General features: G+C 42.8%; 1 protein-coding gene across 3 annotated transcripts in view; it reads right to left on the reverse strand.

The window, feature by feature from the left end:
- Positions 1 to 13,299, reverse strand: part of ppp6r2a (protein phosphatase 6, regulatory subunit 2a) — a 29,710-nt gene that overhangs the window by 10,791 nt on the left and 5,620 nt on the right. For all 3 annotated transcript variants that reach the window (XM_050036717.1, XM_050036719.1, XM_050036718.1), the window contains exons 3-16: positions 11,485 to 11,739; positions 9,261 to 9,447; positions 8,896 to 9,033; positions 8,737 to 8,802; positions 8,470 to 8,582; positions 7,819 to 7,932; positions 7,437 to 7,563; positions 6,079 to 6,231; positions 5,263 to 5,487; positions 5,094 to 5,158; positions 3,941 to 4,056; positions 3,767 to 3,852; positions 2,938 to 3,018; positions 2,731 to 2,828 (exon numbers count right to left, since the gene is read on the reverse strand). In XM_050036717.1, coding sequence (XP_049892674.1) covers positions 2,731 to 2,828; positions 2,938 to 3,018; positions 3,767 to 3,852; positions 3,941 to 4,056; positions 5,094 to 5,158; positions 5,263 to 5,487; positions 6,079 to 6,231; positions 7,437 to 7,563; positions 7,819 to 7,932; positions 8,470 to 8,582; positions 8,737 to 8,802; positions 8,896 to 9,033; positions 9,261 to 9,447; positions 11,485 to 11,711 — 1,796 coding nt within the window. In that variant the 5' untranslated portion in view covers positions 11,712 to 11,739. The remainder of the gene's footprint in view (positions 1 to 2,730; positions 2,829 to 2,937; positions 3,019 to 3,766; positions 3,853 to 3,940; positions 4,057 to 5,093; positions 5,159 to 5,262; positions 5,488 to 6,078; positions 6,232 to 7,436; positions 7,564 to 7,818; positions 7,933 to 8,469; positions 8,583 to 8,736; positions 8,803 to 8,895; positions 9,034 to 9,260; positions 9,448 to 11,484; positions 11,740 to 13,299) is intronic.

A 13,299-nucleotide genomic window follows, 5' to 3' on the forward strand; every position in this document is an offset into this window, starting at 1 on the left:
AGTGAATTAGACGTTGTTTATCAATGAGGCTCATTTGCATAGAAAGGGGCAATTTTTGCGCCAAATATATGCATATTACCTCATTTAAATACATGCAAATAACACCGGAGCACCGAGACGCAATCTGCTTGGCAGCGCAGTTAGTGGAGCATTTCACCCTCTGCTTTGTGAATTAGATGGTATCTGTTTGCTCCATTTTTACTGGTTTAGTGGCCGCAAAAGCCACGCAATCCTTTTGTGAATTCGGCCCTGAGTCTGGTGTCAGTGACACATGCTGCTCTGAGTCGCGCATCTGTCTGCTTGCGCTGCAGTGTGCGCCGAGGGTTTTCATTTTTAATGTTAAATGAAAAGTTAAACACTACTTATCAGCAAGTGCTTTTTCGTTTGTGAATATTTTCATCTTATTCTATGGTTGCAAGAAACTACGCTTTCGCCATAATTTTTAAGTTATTAACTTTTTTTTCGCTCAGCCCCCACCCCGAGTGGCAGTCCGAGTGTGTCTACCTACACATCGTTGTTTGTAATAGTCGCGAGGAGGAAAATAAATTATACATTCATGGATACTTTTTGTCAAAGCTTGAATGCCAAGAAAATTTAATACTTCATAAAATCGTGATTAAGACTTTTCAATACTTTTTAAGGGCCTTAATTTTCCAACATTTGATTTATCAACTTTTAATACTTTTTAAGACCCCGCGGACACCCTGACAGAAGAGTACAGAGGACTGATGGGGAGTTTCACCTGAAGCTAAATATCAATAGAACCCAATGAGCTTGTGGTGGACTACACAAAGTGGAGGTTGCTGCAAAGAGGCTACAATTTCTTAAACATAGGTGCTTCACACACACCTTTTCCCAGTAGCACAAAAAATCTACACAATCAGCACAGTTTCAAGGTGGACACTCAAGATTAGTGTCACCCATTCAGTATCTGACCAAATGTCTCCACTTTTGTTCCTGAGATATGGCATTAAATAATAGTCAGGAAGGTGTTTCTTGCAAAACATTATGATGTCACAGTGAAGTTGACCTTTGACCTTTTAGATATAAGGTGTCATCACATCATCATTTTATCCCATTGTCAAATTTGGTCCTAATTAGTGTATGAATTCTCTGTTATGGCCCAAAACGTGTTTTGTGGGGTCACAGTGACCATTGACTACCAAATGCTAATCAGTTCAATCTTGAGTCCAAGTGGACGTTTGTGCCAAATTTGAAGAAAGTCCACCAAGACCTTCCTGAGATGAATGGGACGGACAACCTCTAAACACAACACAGCTGTCAGAGGTACAGAGGCTCTAATCTGTCACTAATCTCTGATGCAGAGGGATGGTGCTGTGTTGACTTGATAGGTTAAGACGCTGAGTTGTTCGATGCAGAGTTGGAAACCTTGTTTCGTTTTCCTTAAAAGGGGAAAAAAGCGAAATCGTTTCACCGCTAGGTTTGCTGTTGTGCAGTGCCTGTAGACCAAAACAAAGTGTGTCATGAGCCACTCCTCCCTCTACCTCTGCTCTCCACCCCCCACCCCACTCATCTCGTCTGTGCAGCAGAGCACCGCAGCATCTCCACAGACTATTACATCCAGACGGTCCCGGTGTTTCTTCCGCAAGCTCCACTTCACTCAGCTACCCGATATACCCGCTGCTTCTTCCCACATTAACCTGAATAACAAACCAGGGCTTGGTGCTCCGGTTGGATCCAAACGGAGAGCCGGGGCTAACGTTAGCTGGGAAGCTAGCGGAGGCTAACTGGCTGTGCTGGCAGCTGAGTGAAGTGGAGCCTGAGGAGGAAGCACTGGTTAGCCCCCTCTAGCTGGGAGGCTAGGGGAGGCTAACTGGTTGTGCTGGCAGCTGAGTGAAGTGGAGCCTGAGGAAGAAGCACCGGTTAGCCCCGGTTTCACTACAGGCAGATTCACTCGCTACAGGGGCGAGGAAATAAACCTAAGTTAATCGCTAACTGCTAGTTTAGCAGTTAGCGATGTCTTTCACTCACTCTCAGTCTCTGCTGTGTTTAGCTATTTCCCTGCTTTCCTGTTAGCGTTAGCACTAGTCGGCTGCCACGCTAACGTTCCTACTCTTCTCCGTGAGCCCGTGGCTCATGGCTCCTGCTCACGCTGAGTAGGGACGTTACCGTTAGCTCCTGGAGTTAGCACTAGAGCTACTACGGCTACTGGAGTAACTTACAGCTATGGAGCACTTCTACCAGCTCTTCTAGTCACTCAGCCTCACCTCCATCTCAGTAAATATATTACATTTATTACAGGTACCATCATCATTGAAGTAGGCAGGGAAATAGCTAAACACAGCCTGCCAGGCTGCCCGCCAGGCTGCCCACCGGGCTACATTTTACAATGCTAATTGCAAATGTTAGCTGGGCTGCCGGGCTACTCACCTAACACAACTGTAACGCCTGACCCATTGCTGGGACAGAGCCACTAATAACTCAAGCTCCGGACATTAACCCATGCTACGATTGTAACATTAAATTTAATTGAATCGACATAGTGACATGTGCCTCATTTCACTTCAACGCGCAGCCGGACTGGCTTGTAAACAAGGGGCTGGAGATCAACACAGAGAGAGGTTGTGTGAGGTCACGCTATACTCCAGATGAAATTACACCTCTAGTTCTTCACATAGCAATTTTTTAATTCCTTCAATCTAGAAATGATGAATTTCGCTTATTGCTCCTTTAAAAGACAACAAGCTGTGGAAGACTTTCACTACGTACTTGATATTTTCATCATGCTCGCTGAACTCCTCGTCATTGAAGCCAAACTGATCCACAAAGTTGGCAGTCATCTGTTGGATCTGGTAGTCAGAGAAGGCCTGGAAAGTCAAAGGACACTTTTTAAGGTCATATTATTACGTACAGAAGAGGTTTCTAGAGATGGATATTTGAAGTGTCACTTTGTTTCCATGGTGGCGTCTATCCTACCTGCTGGAGAGACAGGTCGTTGGGGAAGGGGCTCTCCATGTCGTCGTCTTCGCTGGACGAGTGCATGTTGTGGGTGCTTACCTGCAAGGACACAGTGCAGAGGTTTGGTCCAGCAGAACATTACAGACTCCCTGTGGCCTTACTTGACACATTTAAACATCATGTTAATGACAAATGCTTAAAAAAAATTAACTTGTGAAAACCGAGTGTAGAGAAAATAAATATCAGTGTTTATGCCATAACATAAAACTCATGTTTAAAGGACATTGACAATGAAATTGTGGAAAACTACAACACCATGAGCAGATCCTCGGTCATCCTACAGTATAACAGAGTCTTTGTCTTACTAAACAACGGTTTTACCTTAAGGGCTACAGACTTACAGTCTTTTTGAATACCAAACTACTTTCAACTTTCAAATACATTTTTTGCAATGCAAATGCCCTTCTGCAATTTGTAAACATGCCTAGTTCGGTACCCTTCTCCTGTATAAATGTATCATCAGATATGACTGCTGTCTACCTCACTGAGGGAATAAATCTGCAAAGTATAATCATGGCCACTATTGTTGTTGGAGTAAAACAACACTTCTGACTTGTGTTTCTTACATTCTTAGATTTATTAAATGACAAATTTGAAAAGACAAATTAGCTGAGAAGCTGGATAAAGACTGCTTTGACACTGTTCTGGGCTGCTCACTCTTGTCCTGATAAGCTGGCTGCTCTGAACACAGCGACCTCACACTGGGAGAGAAGAAGAGGAAATGCGAGGAAGTTAAAAGAGAGCTTTCCACACAGAAGGACTGGAGTGCTACTGAGTGATGTCTTACCAGTTCGACTGTGTTCCTCCTGTTAGTCTCTCTCAGGGTCTCGTCCACAAAGCTCTCCCAGCGACCTCTGCAGTCTTCTGGCAGCTCTGCAAAAACAGGGAGATTATTTTTCTTTGCCTTTTCCATTACAACAGTAACTGATCTGGCATCAGGCCAACTGCAATATGTGATTACCTTTGATGAGGTCAGTGAGCTGGGCTTGTACTGGTCCTTTCTCCAGGTTCTGGACCACCATGTTGGCAATTCTGGTCAGATGGCCCATGTTGCCTCTCCTGGTGCCGCCCTCACTCCTGAAATTCACAAATACACACTTACAATGACCTTCAATTGGCATTAAGTAACTTCACTTCAATGCCACAACTGCACTTAACATAACATTATCATAACTAATCTGCAATGCACCGATGTCACTGTACACCGTTTGCTGACTTCTAGCCAGGGATCCTACAGCTAAGGTATTCAAAAGATTCTGATTAGAAACAGTTACCTATAGCCCATTTTACACTGCCTGTTCAAGGCAGGAAAATCGCGCTATTATGCCACCTCGCCATTCTGTATGTAAGGTACAATCGCGAAACTGGGGGGACAGCGTTGTCTCGCCTCTGAGCCGGAAACAAAGGTGGTAACAGCGCCAAAATGATGTCTGTACAAATGGGACAGCCAGCAGGATAGGATCATGGGCGGCACGGGTGTGACGTTTTAACAACGCGTTATGCACGTGACCCACTTTGGGAGATATAAAAAACAGCTGGTAGAACACAAAGAGGAAGAATTGCGGCCATAATGTCTACACATTAGGAAAACAATGAGGTCCTGGAGCTCCTTACCCTCTGAGCAGAGGATAAGATTAGCTGCCATATGAGACAGATGGTAAATGATGGTTATTGCCATGTTATGCCTTTGTTATTGTTTAAAGCGCTGCCGATGCATGTGTTATATGTCATACTGGAGGCCAACGCAGTTGTGTTACACGCCTGTCACACCTCTTCTGATTCCACAATGCCGGCATGCAGTCTAAAATCACACACAGGAGCGGAATGATGCCGCGTCATTTGGTTCCGGAATAAAGAAGGGACCATAGCACAATCTCCGTGTAAAAAGGGCTTATTTTGATACTACTATGATTCTCTTTACTTCAGTGACAGACTTGACATAAATAAAAACACAAAAATTCAATTTTTAGTTTTACACATACTATAATAAATATTGAGTAGGACATGCATAAAGCAGCAGCTGCAGAGGTAAGATGTGATGGAGGAAAACTTTCTATTTTGATGCAAATGCGTTTGAGTACATTGCTATGCCGTGGCTGTCAGGGGATGCTTACTGTATTTTATCATTCTCCTCCCATGCGTCAAGGATCCTCTGTACCAGATGACACTTCTGGAAGAGCTGAGGGTTCAACAGAAACACAGAATGTAAATGGAAATAGTTGTAAATTATAAAAAAGCAGGGAACGTTCTGGCAAGTTTAGGACAGCTGCTTAAGCCACCTACATGTGCCACAAGGGCATTGTGGATGGAGGTCTGTGGGTCGCTGGTCCTGCCTGTCTCCGCTGCCTCCCCCTGAGCCTCAGGGTTGGAGGCTGCAGGCTTCCCATCGTGGTTCTGGAGGCCTGGGCTGGGCCGCTCCTCTGAGGAAGGATGGTTCAGGATAGCCGCCACACACAACTCCACTTGGAAGTGCAAAAAGTTATTCCAGGAGTATTTGAAGAACAGATCCTGTTCAGAGAGAGAGATGTCACGCAAAGTCAGTGACAGAGGACAGAACAGCTGTAGGCAGCACTAAATTAAGTGGAGCCCTCCCTTAATGGCATGCAGCTGTCAAGATGTACCAACAGTACATTTTTGTTTTTTAACATTTCATTCAGTTACTGCAATACCACGTGGCTCTGTTTTCTTCTATCATGGTTATTTTAAAAAGTCATGGTAGTAATATCAGGCCCAGAAATGACTTCTCCAGTGCCTCTGTACTGTTTAACGAGAGCAGCAGTGGAGGATTTGAATACCCTGTCTGCTGAACTACACACAAAGCATGAGGGTTTTATATGAGCCTGCTCCAAATAAGCCACACCCACTGCCCTTTGGTCAGGTGGTGTGATAAGGTAATCAGTGCCTCTGTGCCTCATGACCAACCTTGTGCAAATCTGATGCAACTTTTTCAGATATGACAAACAGAATCAGCAGAAAGCATCACTCTAAAACACCTTTGAACAACGTATGAGGGCTCTGACGCATCATACTCACTATGTGTGTAATTTAAAAGGAGCTACACAGTTTCAATGTGCAGAGTCAAGCCAGACTCAGCCTCACCAGTAGTAGGTCCATGGTGGTAAGATTGCAGAGCTCCTGGCAGATACTGGGGGCACTGGTCTGCAGCAGGGCGGCCACCAGCCTGGCCACATGAAGGCGGGCGTTCCCCAGTGGCTGCTCTAGAACGCCAACGGTCGTCAATATTGCACTTTTCTGCAGAGGCAATGAGAAAAGCAGAGTTGTTTTAATACTGACACTTAAGAGGCTGGAGTTTTAATGCTATAACTGGACCACAGAGGGGAAAACATGGCTGTTGACAGTAAAAATGTGTACTTCCAATTCACCATCAGCTACAACAGTATTTTCAAAGATAAGGCTAAAGTGTGCTACCTACAGGCGCCATCTGTCAACTTAAAAAATATATACTATTACAAAAGATGGGATTAACTATGATCTCTTTTACAAAACCCATCAAATACTGGTCATATAACAAACAATTCCTAAGTGCTTATTAGGGATGTCATGAGAACCGATACTTCAGTACCACGTTGATGCAAAAATTCTGAAAAAGTCATGGCACTTGTTTTTCTCCAGCACTGAAAGTACCTGCAAGAGCTCTAGATTGACATTAAATGCCAAAGGAAGATGAAGAACGCCTACAAGCACATCAGTGCAACAACACATGAAAGACAGCGACAAGTGCAGCGACAAGGACAGCGCTGACTTGATTCATCGAAAAGAGAAGTGCTTCTTCCTGAGGCCTGCGTACTTTGCTTATTTTATCGAATGGGAGCGCCACGCACCTACACTATGCAACAAACACCAGTAGCATGACGAGGCACTGAGCGCCTATTCTACCCTGAGGGCTTCATGTTTGACATTTTTTTCCTGGTGGCAGTTGACAAATGTTCAACTTTGGATGAAACGCTCACTCATCACTGTCACTTTTTACCCAGCTGTCCACTCCCAGTGAGAGAGGGGCGGGACAAATAGCGTCAGACGAAGACCAACTACTATTTTTGTTGGCGGAAGACAAATAAAATGCTTAAATTATCTATTTTGTCCTCATTTTTCAACATTTCTTAATCAGCCTTGCTTATTTAACTGTTGAACTGTTGTATAAAAGCAATATCACACTCGAGCTCGTGATGTTGTACTGTGATATCGTCACGGCTGTGATTCGGTCGTAGGCACGAGGCCGCAGACCGAGTGCCGAAGACAATCACAGTGACGATATCACAGTACAACATCACTCCCTCTCGTGTGATATTGCTTAAGTGTGGGATTTGTTGTTTTGTTTTACTATGGTAACGAGTCGGGTATCAAGAATTTAACTGATATTGGTACTGACTAAATTTCTGGTTTTGCCACATGCCTAGTGTTTATGTTTAGAATTTATTTTGCCTCATGACTTTTACCTTGGGGGGATCCAGAAGAAGCTGCTGGAAGTCCTTTAAATGGGGCTCAATGGCATTTAAAATACTGCTGTTGACAGTGTAAGACCTTTCATAACCCTGAGAATACAGATCCATCAGTCCTTCCAACCTGGGAGACACAAGCAAACAATAACATTAGGCCTAAAGACTTCAAACTATGAAAATTATCATTTTGTTACTGAGTCAGTATTATTTTCAAAGTAAGCAGAGGGAAGCATTTCCTCTACTTTCCCAATTCCTTGTAGGAGTAAATACAATACAAATATACCATGAGGATTTATTGCTCAAAACACCCCGGAGGACCAGACTAACTAATCTCCCACAGTAATAATTTAAAAACTTCACAAAAAACACTTTGACTCACCCAGACCTCCTGGTCTCCAGTAAGGTAAGTAGCACTTGAGTTCCATTAACAATGGAGGCCTCACTCCTCTCACCCTCAAACATGTTCTTGAGGAGCCCCGCTACACTCTCCTGCCTGAAAGACAAACATTATTGCAGTAGTAAATTTAACAAACAAACTAGATAATGATAACACTAATAGGTGAGATGCTGTACACCAAGGACGCTATTTATGTAGGGCACAAACTCAAACTAGCACAAAAATCTGAACTGTTGTCAAACAGGCTCTGCCAGCAAATCCTTGTGCACACAACAACCTTTTAAAGATCTCTCCACTCTAGATTGGGGAATTTTCAAATCTGGAGTCAACAACCACACAGGAGTGTTTCAGTATGTTTACAATCCCTGCTTGTGTGGACATGTAAGAGCACACATCTTACCACAACCTGCCAATTACAGCATGTGACACCATTAACTAACATGAGATGGGAAAAAGGTCTGACTGGCTTCTTCATCAATTTAAGCCAATCTGGTGCCTTTATTTAAATGTTGTGTCTAATTGATGCAGCCAGGTTTTTCAATACTCACTCACTTCAAATACCACAGGCAACTGGACAAAGGTGAGATTGACTTATTCTCTGAAAACTTTCACCAAAAGCCGTTGTCAACTTACGACTCTAGTACAGCCAATAGTGGGTCGGCCTCCATATTCTCCTGCATCTGATTGGCCTGGTCTCGACTAAGGCGGATGATGTCACAAAGCGTTTGGGATGCATTTGATTGTCTCTGAAATGTAAGTCATTGAATTAGAAAATCCTGATTAACAGATGACTCTTTTAAAGTTATGTTAATGCTTGTATACATAATAGCTTCTCCATGTGCCAAAGAGAGCATCATGACAACATAGTGACAGTGAACTCCCAGCAGACCTGACACTCACCTCCTCATCTTTGCCAGTATGGATGAGCTCTGTGAGTCTTTGTACCAACTTCTCTTCATTCAGCCACTTGGGGAAAAAAAGCCAGAAATGATGTTAAACACTTTAAAGGCTAGTATTCACTTATGGGAAGTACACAGCAACGTTATTAAGAGAGCTTACATGCAGGACTTCCTGCCTCAAAGGGGCGGGCTCCACACAACTGATGAGGCGAAGCAGCAGGTCCATCATGGCAGAGGCATCAATATGTTTCAGCACCAGACCAATGAAGCCTTCCTTTTTCTTTAGGAAGGTAATCACCTGGAAAACAAAAAGTGCTCAATACCTTAGGTTTCACACAGCAGCAGCAAGCTGGGTGAATCTGAATGAGCGATCCCTAACGTCTCTGTTTTCCACAATACCACACCTCTGTTTAGTATTGTATGTCTATTTTGCTAACCAGTACATGGAGTGACAGTGCTTTGATTGCTTTTTCACATGCTTTAATCTAGAAACTGTGGCTCAAGCCATGAACATTTTCAACATACCTGTTCGGTTTTCCTGGCAATGAGGTTGCCGATGGTTTTGCTGAAGAAGCTGGCCAGTAGTGGGTTGAGGGGCGGGTCCTGTTCCAGAAAGTGATAAAGCACTTCAAGGAGAGACTCCTCTCCGCCCAGCTTATCATTTATAATGGACACATCTGATGTCAGGAGCTCACAAGCAATGTTGGGGAACCTTACGAAAAAAGAACAGAATGATCATGAAAAACAGTCTTGGTGCAATTAATGACTTTAAAGTGGCATTTCTGAAATGTTTGAGATTATCTGAGCCTTGATGTGTCTAAAAGGGGACAATATGATGCAACAAAGTACACAACCACTAGCTACACTTCAATTGCAATTTATTTTTGTAATTCCTCATTTAAATCAAAGGTACATAATGATAATACATGATTTGAATGCATGTTAATTCAAATGAATTATACTAGCTGCGACATTATCTGCCACAACAACCTAAAAAGGCCCGAAGGTGGTAGCATTCACTCAGTCACAGAGTTTTGCTCTCAGCCTAGCCCCACTGACTGTATGTAACAGGACTAGGGTTGGGATCCGGATCCGTTTCTTTTTTGGAACCGGGTCCAAAGTTCTGGTTCCGGAACCGGTTCCATCACATTTGGAGTAACGGTTCCTGCAAACGGTTCCTAGATTGTAAAAAAAAAAAAAAAAAAAAAAACCGTCACATGCATTTCCTTTAGAGTGCGGCACGGGTCGCATATTTCTGGTTACAGGCTATTTAACAGGCCGGGCGTGCGCCGTGGGTGCTCCACGGAGAGGAAGACCTCCGTGTTTGAGACGGGAGCGGGCGGTGGGAGGTATGAGGCTTCCAGCGAGAAATATAACAAAATAAAATAAAACAGGAAAAACCTGTCTCCCTCTTTTATTTTATTTTCAGCGTTTAATCAAGGCGGAGGCGGGCGGCGGGAGGTCCGAGACTTCCAGCGAGGGGAGAGGTAGAAACAAACAGCCAATGTGTGTGTGTGTTCTTTTCAGGTGTTGTCACGTAAATAACAGTGCCCAAGCATAAATGCATGTAAGTATTTTTTATTACATTGCTGTGGTTAATTTGAGGTAATAGTGTTACTGTAGAAATCAGAGAATCACTTTTTGCTGTTATATGTTCTCAGGGAGATGATACAAGCTCTAAATCTGAAATACACACCACACACACAAATGTGTATTTTCATCTAATTGTACTGTGCAACAGTTAGAATAAAGTTTTTGTATTTGTTTGATTGCATTTGTGTTTATTATATACTTGTTTAAGTATAGCAAGTATAATGAATATAATGTAGGAATCGGTAAGGAATCGGACCGTTAAGAAGGAATCGGTAAGGAATTGGAATCGTTAAAATCCTAACTAGTCCCAACCCTAAACAGGACTCAACAAACACACCTAAAACACACATAAAACATGGCTTGACAGCAACAACGTTAAACAAAAGTATCAAATTCAGCTCCATTATAACTCACAATGTTCACCCACAAAACAATCACCCTTTACTGGACACATTTTCCACACAAATACAATAGCTAATATTATTAGCATAAGCCTATGACATTTCTCATTGCATAGATTAGCCTAGCAGCTAGTGAACCTTTCCTTTACTCATATGAAGCCAGGATAGATCACACAGTGGACTTCAAATACTAATTTGTTTTCACAATTTATTGTTTTTTATCTGTAAAATAAAAGTAAAAGCTTTGTTTCCACTGAGGGACAAAATAAACAGGAAGTCTGTGTCATCACTGCTCTCTCAGCGCCTCTTCATTTCAAAAGAGCAACGACCAATGGGGAAACACCAACACTTTCATCATCAATCATTCGACCAATGGTGTAACTAACTTACTCTCTAACTCAACAACAGATTTTCACGTTTATTTGACTGGCTTCGCATTCTGCGGTCCAGCTAAAATTTCCTGGACAAAACTGACACTGAAGAGTTCAGACTCTTGGAAAAGGACCTTGAACCAAACTCAATAAGGACCTAACTTACTAAACTTAAAGTTTATAGGAAGTTCTTGTAGTTTTCTATGCTCATTTTAGAGACTAGTGCATTTTTTGCATTCAGGCCATCTGATAAAATGGATAACAATAAAATACAATATAACTTGTACCATGTCATTATAGTAGTTGATAATGGTTGCACTGATACTAGATAGGGTATATTTTTCCCTGTCCCTGTCATCATATTCTGTATCACTGAGGACTCACTTAAACCGGCTCCTCTCCTCCAGGTCGGCGGGAGGCTCTGTGGTGATGAGGCTGACCAGCTCCTGCATGCAGTGGTCCTGGGAGAGGAAGAGGAGCAGCCGACGGTTTTGGGCCTTGCACTCCTGCAGGACGTCATCCTCCTCCATCAGCTCTCTCAGCGTCACGTCCTCCCTGTCCAGCAGCTGGTCGATGTGGGAGGTGGTGTGCAGGTCGAACTTCCAAAACATGGTGGCCGCTGGGACGGGGGACACAGCCCTGGGCCATAGGAAAGCAAAGCGAGAAGGGAGGGAAAGGACAAAAACACAGGAATGGAGGAAGATGAGGGAATACAGAGGCCCAGCAGTAGCGAGAACAATACAAGCAAGGGGTAGGAAAGGGAAGGGAAGGGAAGAGTGGATGCGTAGGTGGGGAAGGAAGCAGGGGAGAGAAATGGATGTAAACAAAGATGTAAGCCTGAGGATTAAACCAATAATAGCTGAAACAACAAGACAGCACTATCACTTGCAGTATGTCCTTTTATATCATAGACTATGTTTACAAGGACTACAACATTGTTGTATTTACTTAACCTCTTCCACTACATCTCTGCATACCACAGACCCTCCTTTGTCTTTTTTAGGGGGAACATAAGACCTTCACGACATATGGCAGGTCAACAGCAGGCCTATAAGCCACATAAAAGTAATATACATCATCTGAAAGCTGGGAACCTAAAGATTATTTCAAAGCACTGTGTTTTAAGTTTTTCTCTTCATGAATATGTAATTAACACAGTGTTTTGGTTAGGCTTATAGTATAGAGTATATAGGGGTTTAGAACATTATGATATAAGTATATGATGTCAATTCCCATGATCAATTATGTCTTCTAAGTTATTGCAGCATATTTTCAGTTGATGCCATCTGTGATTTGGTATCCAAAACTTTTTGACATTTGGGGATTACTATAACACTGCATTTTTCGGCAACTGGATGGTGAGTATTTCTGTTAGGGAAACTGCTGAGAAACCCCCTTATTGTCAATATAAAAGTCATTTATCATCTAAATCCCAGAGGCCTCTAGTTTGTAGTTGTCAAGTTTTATGAGGCTGTAATTATCCTAAAGGTCACAATAGGTCATTTTATACAGTGTACATGTCCATTTAAAAAATGGCCTCACTATAGTGAAACGGCCACTATGGTGCTAACATAATCACACATGAATAAAAATGGGCTCTGTGAATCCACAAGAAGCTCAACTTTCCAGTCTTACACAATTTCAATACTGTTTACACACCCCAGTATGCAGACATATTCATATACAACAGGCAAAAATAATGCATGGTACTATCATACAGTGGGCATGTCTGTAAAGGGGGATACTTGTGGGGACCTACAGAAGGCATTTTATTCAGATATCTTGAGGTGAGTGGTCAAGGGATTCCTGTGAAAATGGCCATGCCTCCTCAAATTTTAGCCTAACTTTGGAGCGTTATTTAACCCCTCTCCCGACAATCTAGCATGACATGGTGGGTACCAATGGATTCCTTAGATTTTCACAAGGCTTCAAAACTCAGTCTGCTACAGCCTCTGAAAATCAATAGAGTCAGGCAAGGATTTCGGCATCGTAGTGGATGGGAGGAGATTAATCGTAAATGTTCTTATGAACTGCATTTCCTAATAATATGATAAATGATAAATTTAAGACTGAGTATTCAAATTTATGCCGCATTAATGTAGGTAGCTGGGTATGTATTCTCTCTCTCTCTCTCTCTCTCTCTCTCTCTCTCTCTCTCTCTCTCTCTCTCTCTCTCTCTCTCTCTCTCTCTCTCTCTCT

This window comes from Epinephelus moara, chromosome 23, assembly GCF_006386435.1.
Source record: "Epinephelus moara isolate mb chromosome 23, YSFRI_EMoa_1.0, whole genome shotgun sequence".
NCBI lineage: Eukaryota > Metazoa > Chordata > Actinopteri > Perciformes > Serranidae > Epinephelus > Epinephelus moara.